Raw genomic sequence first — 13,370 nt, forward strand, 5'->3', positions numbered from 1 at the left:
GGAGGGGGTGACCCAGTGCCACTGGGGTGACACGAGGGGTGACACCGGTGCCACCTCGGTTGGTGACGCGCGTGTCCCCGCAGCGCCAGCGCTGCCTGACCTACGTGCAGGCGCTGGGGGCGTGGCTGCGCGGGGACAGCGGCGACAGCGCCACCCTCGGGGACAGCGGCGGGGACCTCGGGGACGCGGCCGGGGGCGCCCTTGGGGACAGCCCCGAGTGTCCCCCCGTCCCCGCGCCGCTCACCAAGTGCCACTCGAGCCCCTCGCTGGTGACAGAGCCGCCCCCGGGCCGCGTGCGGCGCCACATCTCGGAGCGCAGGGCCACGCGCGTCATTGTCCCCAAGCGCCACCGGGACAGGCTGTGACAGACCTGGATTGTCCCCAGGAGTGTCCCCAAGTGCCACCGGGACCAACCGTGACACCCCCCGTGGGGACCCTGCCACAAAGTGCCACCCCCTGGGACAGGGGATGTTCCCAAGTGCCACCTCTGTGACAGGGACGGTCCCCAAAGTACCACCCCTGTGAAGGGACAAGGGACAGTCCCCAATGTCCCCTCCATGGGACACTTTAAGTGCCACCCCCTGTGACAGGGACACTCCATATGTCCCCTCCCTGTGACAGGGACAGCCCCAAGTGCCACCCCTGTGAAGGGACAGTCCCCAATGTCCCCCGTGTGGGACAAGGGACACTTTTTAAGTGCCACCCCCTGTGACGGGGACACTCCCAATGTCCCCAATGCTGTCCCCAATGTCCCCTCTTCCCCCCGGTACGAGGCTTTTTGGGGGGTCCCGCTCTGAGCTCCCCCGGGATTGGGAACAACTCAGGGAAATCCCCAAAATCCCAAAAATTCCCAATTTCCCATTCCCAGAATTCCCCAAAATCCCAAAAATTCCCAATTTCCCATTCCCAGAATTCCCCAAAATCCCAAAAATTCCCAATTTCCCATTCCCAGAATTCCCCAAAATCCCAAGCCCAATTTCCCGTTCCCAAAAATCCCCAAATTCCCCGTTCCCAAAAATCCCCCATTCCCAAAAAACCCCAATCCCAAAAATCCCATTCCCAGAAGAATCTGGGGATAAATCTGGGATTTCTGGGGGGAATTTGGGATCCCCTCGCTGCGGTTGTGCAATAAAGGTTCAGAATTCCAGAATTTTGGAGAATTTTGGGAATTTTAGGGGTGGAAGAGGGAGGAATTTTGGGAAGAGAGAAAATCCCTGAGGGTGACGACCCCAAAATCCCAAAAAACCACCACAAAATTCCCTTTTTTTCCAGCCCCAAGTCCTGGGAAATCTGACCCCAATCCCAAAAATTCCAACCCCAATCCTGGGAATTCCAACCCCAATCCCAAAAATTATGACCCCAATTCTGGGAATTCCAGCCCCAAATTTGGGAATTCTGACCCCAAATCCCAAAAATTCCCAAAATCTTGGGAATTCCATTTTCATTCCCAATTTATTCCCGGGATTTCTGGGCCAATTCCCATTTATTTCTCCCATTTCATTCCCATTGCTTTTACAACAATTCCCAAATTTACTCCCAATATTCCCAGGACAATTTTTAGGATTTTTTTCCCAGTTTATTTCCAGTGCTTCTGGGACAACCCCCCAGAGTTTGTTTTTTTTTTTTCCCCCAGTTTATTGCTGGCATTTCCCCATCCATTCCCAAAGTTTTCCTGGGGATTTTCCAGGAATTTTTTTCCGCCATTTTCCTTCCATTTCCCCGCCATTTTGTGGCCGTTTTCCCGCCATTTTCCTTCTTCCTTTCCGCCATTTTGTGGCCGTTTTCCCGCCATTTTCTGATCGTTTTTCCGCCATTTTGTGGTCATTTCCCCTTTGTTTTCCCACCGTTTTCCAGATGTTTCCCTGCTGTTTTCCCACCATTTTCCAGATGTTTTCCAGCTGTTTTCCGGCCGTTCCCTCAGGCGTACTCCAGGTGCTGGGCGGCCCCGCGGGGCTCGGGGCCCTTGGCCGGGCTCAGGTAATCCCTCAGCTCCAGCTCCATCTTCTTGGCCTTCAGCGCCGCCGAGTGCAGCTTCTCCAGGAACTCCGGCATCCCTGGAGACCCCAGAGGGTGGGAAACCCTTCTCCCAAAATTTCCCCCTTTCCCCCCAATTTTCTCCTTTTTTTCCCCAACTTTTCTCAAATTTTTCTCCATCTTTCTCCCAATTTTTTACCCTTTTCCCCCAATTTTTCCCCTTTTTTTTGCCATTTTCCCCCCAATTTTTCCTCAATTTCTCCCACTTTTTCCTCCCAATTTTTATCTTTTTTCCTCTTTCTTTCCCCTAATTTTTCCCTTTTTCCCCACAATTTTTTCCTTTTGCCTCCCCATTTTCCCCTTTTCCCAAGTGCAGCTTCTCCAGGAACTCCGGCATCCCTGTAGACCCCAAAGGCTGGGAAACCCTTCTCCCAAATTTTCCCCCAGTTTTCTCCTTTTTTCCCCCAGTTTTTCCCATTTTTCTCACAATTTTTTCTCCATTTTTCCCCCAATTTTTTACTATTCCCCCCCATTTTTTTCTCAATTTTCCCCTTCTTTCCCCAATTGTTTTCCCAATATTTCCCTATTTTCTCCCCATTTTTTACCCTCTTCCCCCAATTTTTTCCCATTTTTTCACCCCAAATTTTCCTCCATTTCTCCCACTTTTTCTCCCAATTTTTATATTTTTCCCCCATCTTTCCCAGGTTTTCTGATTTTTCTCTTTTTCCCCAGTGGAGCTTCTCCAGGAACTCTGGCATCCCTGGAGACCCCAAAGGGTGGGAAACCCTTCTCCCAAATTTTCCCCCTTTTCCCCCAATTTTCTCCTTGTTTTCCCCAATTTTTTCTCCATTTTTCTCCCAATTTTTTACCATTTTTTCGCCATTTCCCCCCCAATTTTTCCTCAATTTCTCCCACTTTTTCCTCTAATTTTTTTCCCTTTCTCACCATTTTTCCCCCCAATTTTTCCCCCTTTTCTCCCCCAGTTTTTCCTTCTCTTCCTCCCCTCTTTTCCTCAAGATTTCCCTGGAATTTTGGGGGTTTTTTTGGGAATTCTCACCGCTGGACACCATCCAGCTGAGGCAGTAGCGCGGGAACACGGTCTGGGGGTTGTCGCTGTACGTCAGCAGGTAATCGAAGCCGTTCTGGAAAACACCAAAATCACCCAAAATTCCCCAAAATCCCAACAATCCCTGGCGGGAATTGCCCCAGAAACCACCCCCAGATCCCAAATTCTCCAAATTATTTGGGGGCTTCCCCAATTTTTGGGCATTTTCCACCCCCTTTTCCGAATCCCACTCCCAAACCTGATCCCAACCCCCCCAAAATCCTGGGATTTCCTCAGATTTCCCAGTTTTTCTGTGATTTTTCCCAGGATATTCCCAAGTTTTTCCTGGTATTTTCCCAGGATTTTCCCCAGTTTTTCCAGGATGTTTTCCCAGAATTTTCACAGATTTTCCCCAGTTTTTCCAAGATTTCCCAGAATTTTCCTGGGATTTCCCCCCAATTTTCCTGGGATTTTTCTGTGATTTTTCCAGGATTTTCCCCAGATTTTTTTCCAAATTTTCTGTGATTTTCCTGGATTTTCCCTCAATTTTCTCACTATTTCCCCCCAGTTTTCCCAGGATTTTTCTTGTGATTTTCCCAGGGTTTCTCCCCAATTTTTCCTGTGATTTTCCCACTATTTCCCCCCAGTTTTTCCCATGATTTTCCCCAATTTCCCCCTGGATTTTTCCCAGTTTTTCCAGGATTTTGGGCATTCCCACCTCGTCGAAGCCGCGGTGGGGCCGGATCACCATGTGGGATTCGTAGCTCCGAACCCGGACGTGCTCAGGGTCCTCGGGAATCCCGGGATGCTCCACAGCCCTGTGGGGATTATTTGGGAATTTTTCAGGAATTCGGGACCATCCCAAAAAGAATCTGGGGTGGGGGAGAGGGAAAACCCAAAAAATTCCTGGGAAAACGATGAGAATTGGGATTTTGGGGTGGGAATTCCATGGGGGATTTTAGGGTGGGAATTCCATAGGGGATTTTTTTGGGAATTCTATGGGGGATTTCCAGGGATTCAATGGGGTTTTTTTGGGAATTCCATGGGGTTTTTTTTTTTTGGGAATTCTGTGGGGTTTTTTGGGATTTCCAGGAAGGATTTTTTGGAAATTCCATGGGGGATTTTTGGGAATTCCATGAGGTTTTTTCTGGGATTTCCCCGTGGGTTTTTTGGGGAATTTTGTGGGGTTTTTTTGGGGAATTGCAGGGGACTTTTTGGGGGGAATTCTGTGGGGTTTTTTTTGGGAATTCCACAGGTTTATTTGGGAATTCTGTGGGGTTTTTTGGCGGGATGCCCCACCTGGAGACGAGCACCATGAGGTTGCGGTCGCTGTCGACGCTGTAGCGCCGGACGTAAACGTAATCCCGGGAGTACATCGGGTACTGCAACGGGGTCAGTGGGGTCAGGATCCCAAAATGGACCCCAGACCCCGTCCCAGATCCCAAGGAATGGAATCAGCCACCATCCCAGTTCTAGATCCCAAATCCCGGATCCCAAAGGGATTCCAAGGAATGGAGTCAGTCCCAAATCCCAAGCGGCTCACTGGGAACTGTGTGACCCAGTGGATTACCTTGGATCCCAAATCCCAATCCCAACCCCCAAATCTCAAATCCCAAATTCCCTTTGCTCACCAGGAACTGGGTGACCCCATGGATCACCTCGGACCCCATGGCTGGATCCCAATCCCAGATCCCAAATGCCCAATCCCAAATCTTTCACCAGGAACTGCATGACCCCATGGATCCCCTCTGAGCCCGTGGCTGGGTCCCAATCCCAAATCCTAAACCCCAAATCCCTCAGTGCTCACTGGCAACTGTGTGACCCAGTGGATCACCTCCGATCCCAAACCCCAAACCCCAAATCCCCAAATCTCTCACTGGGAACTGTGTGACCCAGTGGATCCCAAATCCCCAATCCCAGACCCCAAACCCCAATCCCAAATCTCTCACTGGGAACTGTGTGACCCAGTGGATCCCAAATCCCAGACCCCAAACCCCAATCCCAAATCTCTCACTGGGAACTGTGTGACCCAGTGGATCCCCTCAGATCCCAAATCCCCAATTCCAAACCCCAAATCCCCAAATCTCTCACCGGGAACTGTGTGACCCAGTGGATCCCAAATCCCCAATTCCAGACCCCAAATCCCAAATCTCTCACCGGGAACTGTGTGACCCAGTGGATCCCAAATCCCAAATTCCCAAATCTCTCACCGGGAACTGTGTGACCCAGTGGATCCCAAATCCCAAATTCCAGACCCCAAATTCCCAAATCTCTCACCGGGAACTGTGTGACCCAGTGGATCCCAAATCTCTCACTGGGAACTGTGTGACCCAGTGGATCCCAAATCCCAACTCTCTCACCGGGAACTGTGTGACCCACTGGATCACCTCAGATCCCAAATCCCCAATCCCAAATCCCAAATCCCAAATCTCTCACTGGGAACTGTGTGACCCACTGGATCCCAAATCCCAAATCCCAGACCCCAAATCCCAACTCTCTCACCGGGAACTGTGTGACCCAGTGGATCCCAAACCCCAAATCCCAAATCTCTCACCGGGAACTGTGTGACCCACTGGATCCCAAATCCCAAATCCCAGACCCCAAACCCCAAATCTCTCACCGGGAACTGTGTGACCCAGTGGATCCCAAATCCCAAATCTCTCACCGGGAACTGTGTGACCCAGTGGATCCCAAATCCCAAATCTCTCACCGGGAACTGTGTGACCCAGTGGATCCCAAATCCCAACTCTCTCACCGGGAACTGTGTGACCCACTGGATCACCTCAGATCCCAAATCCCCAATCCCAAATCCCAAACCCCAAATCTCTCACTGGGAACTGTGTAACCCAGTGGATCCCAAACCCCAAACCCCCAAATCTCTCACCGGGAACTGTGTGACCCAGTGGATCCCAAACCCCAAATCTCTCACCGGGAACTGTGTGACCCAGTGGATCCCAAATCCCAAATCTCTCACCGGGAACTGTGTGACCCAGTGGATCCCAAACCCCAAATCCCAAATCTCTCACTGGGAACTGTGTGACCCACTGGATCCCAAATCCCAAATCCCAGACCCCAAATCCCAAATCTCTCACCGGGAACTGTGTGACCCAGTGGATCCCAAATCCCAAATCTCTCACCGGGAACTGTGTGACCCAGTGGATCACCTCCGAGCCCGTGGCCGGGTCCCGCTCCACCACGTCGAGCTTCAGCACCAGCGAATCCCACTGCTTGCGGTACTCGGTGTCCAGCTGGGAAATATCCCAAAAAAACCAGGAATTCCAGGGAAATCCCGGAAAAATGGGGACAGGGAAACCCCAGAAATAAACCCGGGATAATGGGGAAATCCTGGAATTCTAGGGAAAAATGGGGACAGGGAAACCCCAGAAATAAACCCGGGACAATGGGGAAACCCTGGGAAATTGGGATTGGGGAAAAACCCGAAAATAAATCCTGGAATTCCAGGAGAAATGGGATCAGGAATGACTGAATGAAATCCTGGAATTCCAGGGAAATCCCAGAATTCCAGGGGGAAATCCCAGAAACAAACCCAGGATAACGGGAAATCCTGGGAAAATGGGATCAGGGACAAACCCAGGAATAAATCCCAGAATTCCAGGAGAAATGGGATCGTGAATGACTGAAAGAAATCCCAGAATTCCAGGGAAAATTGGAATGGGGAAATCCCAGAAAAAAACCTGGGATAACGGGGAAATCCCAGGATAACAGGACTGGGGAAAAACCAGGGATAAAGCCTGGAATTCCAGGAAAAACAACGATCAGGAATGCCAAGAAAACCTGGAATGCCAGGGAAAAATGGGATCTGGAAAATCCCAGAATTCCAGGAAAAATGGAATGGGGAAAATCTGGAATTATGGGGGAAAACGAGGGCAGGAAAATCCCAGAAACAAACCCGGGATAACAGAAAATCCCAGGAAAATGGGATCAGGGGAAAACAGAATTATGGGGGAAAACAGAATTAGGAAATTCTGGAATTATGGGGAAAAATGGGATCAGGGAAAAACCCGGGAATAAATCCCAGAATTCCAGGAAAAACAAGAACCAGGAATGCCAAGAAAACCTGGAATGCCAGAGAAAAACGGGATCTGGAAAATCCCAGAATTCCAGGAAAAATAGGATGGGGAAAACCTGGAATTATGAGGAAAAATCAAGAGGGAGAAACCCCAGAGTTCCAGGGAAAATCACGAGCAGGAATGGCAGGAAAAATCCTGGAATTGCAGAGAAAATTGGGATGGGTTGGGAAAATTGGGAAACCCCCAGAATTCCAGGAAAAAACAGGGAAAAAATCCCTCCCCTACCCTGATCCCAAAAAACCTTCAGGGGAGGATCCGGAATTCCCAAACATTCCCAGCCCTGGAGTCAAATCCTGGCAAGAATTCCAAGAATTTCCAAGGAATTTTTGGGAATTTTGGGGAATTTTTGGGAATTCTGCTCACCTGGACGTTGAAGAATTGCCTGGGAGTGACGTCGGTGTAGGAGCCAAAAACTGCAGGAAAATCCCAAAAATCAGCAAATCCCAAAACCCCAAAAATCCACAAATCCTGGGAATTGAGGGACCACGGGAATCCCAAAATTTGAGAATTTCTGGGATTTTGGGGAAGTTGGGAATTGGGCGAGTTGGGAATTGGGGAATTTGGGATCTTGGGAATTTGAGAATGGAGGAATTTGTGAATTTGGGATTTTGGGAATTGGGGAATTGAGGATTTAGGGGATCCAGGGATTTGGGATTTTGGGAATTTAAGGGATTTAGGAAATTTGGGATTTGGGGAATTTGGGAATTGGGAATTTCAGGGATTTTAGGGAATCTGACAGTTTGGGATTTTGGGAATTGAGGATTTAGGGGATTCAGGGATTTGGGATTTTGGGAATTTAAGGGATTTAGGAAATTTGGGATTTGGGGAATTTGGGAATTGGGAATTTCAGGGATTTTAGGGAATCTGACAGTTTGGGATTTTGGGAATTGAGGATTTAGGGGATTCAGGGATTTGGGATTTTGGGAATTTAAGGGATTTAGGAAATTTGGGATTTGGGGAATTTGGGAATTGGGAATTTCAGGGATTTTAGGGAATCTGACAGTTTGGGATTTTGGGAATTGAGGATTTAGGGGATTCAGGGATTTGGGATTTTGGGAATTTCAGGAATTCGGGATTTGGGATTTTTAAATTTTGGGAATCTGAGAATTTTGGGAACTCAGGGTTTTGGGAATTTGGGGATTCTGGGATCTGGGGGAATTTGGGATGTCAAGATTTTGGGAATCCGGGGATTTTGGGAGCCCAGGATTTTGGGAATTGGGGAATCAGGGATTTTGGGGAATTGGGGATTTCAGGAATTCCCCACCTCGGTACTGGAACAGGGCCGAGCCGGGGATGGGGCGGCGCCAGAGGCGGAACCGCTCCCGCTGCATCACCGGCTCCCAGCCCCGCTCCTGCTCCGGGAACGCCCCGGGATCCTCGAGCTGCTGCAGCGCCTGCGCCGACCTGCGGGATTCCGGTTTTATGGGATACCGGGAGCCAAATCCCTGATTTTTATCCCCAGCGTCCCCTCTGTCCCATTCCCGGTATCCCGTTATCCCCCCGTTCCTGTTATTCCCGGCATTCCCCCATCCCCGTTATTCCATCACCCCAATATTCCCGTTTTTCCCAGTGTTTATCCCGTTTCTGTTATCCCCCCATTCCCGCTATGACCCCGGTGCTATTGCCGCCGTTATTCCCGGTGTTATTCTCGTTATTCCCGGTACTATTCCCGGTATTTTTCTCGGTATTCTTCCACCATTCCCGCCGTGATTCCCGGTATTATTCCCGGTATTCCCGCCATTATCCCGGAGTTATTGCCGCCGTTATTCCTGTATTAGCCCAGTCACTCCCGGTGTGGTTCCCAGTGTTATTCCCGGTGTTATCCCCATTATCCCCAGTATTATTCCCGCCGTTAATCCCGATGTTATTCCCGTAATTCCCGGTATTATTCCCGTTGTTATCCCCATTATCCCCGCCGTTATTCCCGGTGTTATTCCAGTCATTCCCGGTGTTATTCCCGCCGTTATTCCCGGTATTATGCCCAGTGTTATTCCCGGTGTTATCCCCATTATCCCCGCCATTATTCCTGTTATCCCTAGTATTATTCCCGCCGTTATTCCCGGTGTTATCCCCATTATCCCCAGTATTATTCCCGCCGTTAATCCCGATGTTATTCCCGTAATTCCCGGTATTATTCCCGTTGTTATCCCCATTATCCCCGCCGTTATTCCCGGTGTTATCCCCGCCACTATTCCCACTGTTATTTCCGCCGTTATTCCCGGTGTTATTTCCATTATTCCCACTGTTATTCCTGCCGTTATTGCCGGTGTTATTTCCATTATGCCCGGTATTATCCCCGCCGTTATTCCCGCTGTTATCCCCGTAATTCCCGCCGTGATTCCCGGTGTGTCGCGCTCACCGCCTCAGCTCCTCCTCCTCGATGCGCTGCCCGTCCCACACGAAGGCTCCGGCACCGATCGCGGCCATCAGGGCGCCCCGCGGCGCTCCCAGCCCGCACCGGCCCCGGGAACCTCCCCAGCGGCCGCGCCCGGAGCCGCCGCTCCCGGAGCCGCCGCTCCCGGTTCCTCTCCCGGTGCCGCGGGCCGCGTCTCCGGGCCCGCCGCGCTGCCGGGCCCGGCGCGCCGTCCCGCAGGCGCAGTGGCGGGCGAGCAGCGCCAGCAGCAGCGGCAGCGGCGCGGGGCCGGGGGCGGCTCCGGGGGAGGCCCCGCCGGTGCCTCCGGTGGCGCCGCGGGCGGCGAGCGCGGCCAGCGGCCGCCACATGCCGGCCCCGCCGCGCCGCGCGTCGCGCTCCAGCGCGTCATCGCCGCGCGCCGCGCCGCTATTGGCCGGCGCTGCACCGCCCCGCGAGCTGATTGGTTGGAGGGGATGAAGCCACGCCCAGCAGCGCGTGATACCGGAAGGGGGTGTGAGGGCCAGAGGGAATCGGGGGCGAAGCGGTGGGCGGGGCTTGTGCGTGACCACGCCCCCGATCTGCTATGGCGTCGGGGGTGTTTTAGGGGATATTTGGGCGTTTTGGGGGGTTTTGAGGCGTTCTTTGAGCTTGTTATGGGGCGCTGTGAGCTCTGGGCCTTCCCTGCGATCCCATTGGTCCGAGCAGTGCCGCCCCGCGCGGTGATTGGCTGGAGGCTATGAGGCCACGCCCACCCCGCGGGCGATACCGGAAGTGGGAGCCGCCAGGGCGAAAGGAAAGGGGCGGGGCTTGAACGGGCCGTGCAAAAGTGGGCGGAGCTTGTGTGTGGCCACGCCCCCTGCGGAGGGTCGGGTTAAGGGGGATTTAGGGGAGTTTTGGGGGAATTATTGGGGGTTTTGGGGTCATATTTGGGGCTTTGGGGTCGGGGATCTATAGGGGATTATGGAGGGTTATGGGGGATTATTGTGGATTATAGAATCTGGGGGTTTATAGGGGATTATTTGAATTATGGGGGATTATTGTGAGTTATAGGTTTGGGGGGTTTTAGGGGATTATTGGGGGTTATGGGGTCGGACAATATTTGGGATTATAGGTGTTATTGACAGTTTTGGCTCAGGAGATTATAGGGCCCATGGTTTATGGCTGCTTTTTGGGATCCAGCCCTGTTCTATACGATCCAGCCCATTATTTTTAGGATCCATCCCCAATTTTATGGGATCCATCCCCATTTTTTTGGGATCCATCCCCATTTTTGTGGGATCCATCCCCATTTTTCAGGCTCCACCCTCCCCATTCCCAACCACGCCCCCCGGTCTCTTTCCCCCCTTTATTCCCCCAAAAATCCAATCCCAAATCCCAAAATCCCCGAGCAACCCCTCCCATCCCTGTGGGATTTTTTTGGGAATTCTCTCAGAAAATCCCATTTTCCACAGATTTATTGGCGCCCTTTTTGCATATCCAGGGGGAATCCCGAAGCTTTTCCCGGCGGATCCCAAATCCCGGGATTTTCCCCCGAGGGTTTTTGGGTTAATTTGGCTCCTCCCGAGCCTTTCTCGGGATTTTTAATTTTTTTTTGTGGAATTTTTTATTTTTCCAGGATTTTTCTGGGATTTCCATCCCGGGGGAGCTCTTGCATAGCCAGGGGGAAGAAAAAATGGGAAAAAAAGGGGAAAAAAAGAGCAGGAAAATGGGGATAAAAGCAGGAAATTTGGGATAAAAGCAGGAAAATCGGGATAAAAGCATCAGGACCTGCAAGGAGTCGGATCCTGTGGTTAGAATTCCCTAAAAATTCAGGAGATTCCCTAAAAAATCCCCTCTGAGCCGAAGCATTCCAGGAATGGGAATTTTGTTGGGAATTTCAATCCTGGCGGGATTTTTTTCCTATTTTTTTGTTGTTTTGGCCCCAAAAATTTCTGGGAAAAATCAGAGCGGGGAAAAAATTGGGAATTTTATGGGGGAAAATGGGATGGGAGTGGAGGGGTTTGCATAAAGGCTCCGGGTTTTTCCAGCAGGGCTCATCCCGATTTCCCAGGGAGGCCAAAATTCCCAAATTTTGTGGGATGATCCCAAAAAAAAGCCAAAAAAAAAAAACCCAAAGGCGATCCCGGAATTCCCAGAGCCTGGAATAAAGTGCAGAATGTCCATGGGGGGGAAAAAGGGGCGAGCGGGGATGGGAATTCCCAAATTTTTAAATAGGGGGAGAAATGTGGGGAAAGGGGGGAGAGCCGGGAGAGGGGATGGGGTGGGGAATGGGGGACCCCAAAGTCGGGGATCTGGTGGGAATTGGGGATCCCAGAGTTCTCATTCCACGGGGAATTCCAGATCCCAAAGTTCTGGAGCCGTTGGAAATTGGGGATCCCAAAGTTCTGGATCCATGGAGATCCCAAAGTTCTGCATCCACTGGAAATTGGGGATCCCAAAGTTCTCATTCCAGGGGGAAGTGGGGATCCCAGAGTTCTCAATCTATTGGGAATTGGGGATCTCAAAGTTTTTGGTCCATTGGGAATTCCTGATCCCAAAGTCCTCGACCCATGGAGATCCCAGAGTTCTCATTCCAGGAGGATCCTAAAGTTCTCGACCTGCTGGGAATTGGGGATCCCAAAGTTCTCAGTTCATGGAGATCCCAAAGTTCCTGATCCGTTGGGAATTGGGGATCCCAAAGTTCTCACTCCAGGGGAATCCCAAAGTTCTGTATCCATTGGGAATTCCAGATCCCAAAGTTCTCAGTCCACGGGGAATGGTGGATCCCAAAGTTCTCAATCCACAGGGAATTGGGGATCCCAAGGCTCTCAGTGCATGGAGATCCCAAAGTTCTCACTCCATGGGGAATTGGGCATCCCGAAGTTCTCGATTCATTGGGAATTGGGGATCCCAAAGTTCTGGATCCATGGAGATCCCAAGGTTCTCACTCCATTGGGAATTGTGGATCCCACTCCCCTCATTCCAAGGAAAACCCACCTGGAGCAGGAGAGCCACGGAACCAACTCCGGGATCGAGGTCCCTGGAAGATCTCCTGGGATCCACCTGGAGAAATCCTCCCCTGGAGGAACTTCCAGGCTCTGCTCCAACAAGTCCTTCCCTGGGAGAACTCCCAGGATCCACCTGCAGAAATCCTTTGCTGGAAGAACTTCCAGGACCTGTCCAAAACGTCCTTCACTGGAAGAGTTCCTGGGATCCAACCTGGACAAATCCTCTCCTGGAAGAACTTCCTGTCTCCATCCAGACCAATCCTTTGCTGGAACATCTCCCGGGATCCACCTGGACAGATCCTCCCCTGGAAGACCTCTTGACATCTCCCCAGCCAGCCCTCCCACACCACGTCCCCCACCCCAGTGACGATCCGGCCTCTCTGTCCACTCGATCCAACACCATCATGGTGGCCACCAATGCGATGACCAGGATCAAGGTGACCACGATCATGGTGACCAGGATCAAGGTGACCAGAATCATGGTGGCCACCACCATGATGACTGGGATCACGGTGATCAGGATCATGGTGGCCACCATCACAATGACCATGATCGTGGCGTCCGGAATCACAATGGCCACAAGCATAGTGACCATTGGGATAAAGGTGGACACCATCATGATGACCACCCATCACGATGACCAGGATCAAGGTGACCAAAATCAAGGTGACCACCCATCATGATGACCATTATCATGGTGGCCACCATCGCACTGACCAGGATCATGGTGATCATGGTGACCAGGATCATGGTGGCCTCCATCACACTGACCGCCATCTTGGTGGCCACCATCACGATGACCGCCATCGCAATGACTGTGATCATGGTGGCCACCACCACAATGACCATGATGATGGTGACCAAAATCAAGGTGACCACCCATCACGATGACTGCCATCTTGGTGGCCACCATCACAACG

At 51.5% G+C, this 13,370-nt stretch overlaps 1 protein-coding gene across 1 annotated transcript; it reads right to left on the reverse strand.

The window, feature by feature from the left end:
* Positions 1-1,496: 1,496 nt before the first annotated feature.
* Positions 1,497-12,901, reverse strand: STARD7 (StAR related lipid transfer domain containing 7). The gene is made up of 10 exons (XM_058820084.1): positions 12,810-12,901; positions 12,440-12,560; positions 9,470-10,041; positions 8,375-8,514; positions 7,474-7,523; positions 6,157-6,267; positions 4,319-4,401; positions 3,738-3,837; positions 3,032-3,116; positions 1,497-2,054 (listed from the first exon to the last, which is right to left on the reverse strand). Exons 1-10 carry the CDS (start codon positions 12,899-12,901, stop codon positions 1,918-1,920), a joined length of 1,491 nt encoding a protein of 496 aa, XP_058676067.1. The 3' UTR covers positions 1,497-1,917.
* Positions 12,902-13,370: the final 469 nt, after the last annotated feature.

Source organism: Ammospiza caudacuta, chromosome 26 (genome assembly GCF_027887145.1).
Source record: "Ammospiza caudacuta isolate bAmmCau1 chromosome 26, bAmmCau1.pri, whole genome shotgun sequence".
Classification (NCBI taxonomy): Eukaryota; Metazoa; Chordata; class Aves; order Passeriformes; family Passerellidae; genus Ammospiza; species Ammospiza caudacuta.

Coding starts and splice junctions, on each gene's coding strand:
- STARD7 (XM_058820084.1), bottom strand. CDS start 12,901: ATGATCGTGGTCACCTTGATCCTGGTCATCGCATTGGTGGCCACCATG. Junction 12,561..12,809: donor GAGGCCGGATCGTCACTGGG/GTGGGGGACGTG, acceptor GAGTTCTCCCAG/GGAAGGACTTGTTGGAGCAG. Junction 10,042..12,439: donor CCGTGGCTCTCCTGCTCCAG/GTGGGTTTTCCT, acceptor ACGCCATAGCAG/ATCGGGGGCGTGGTCACGCA.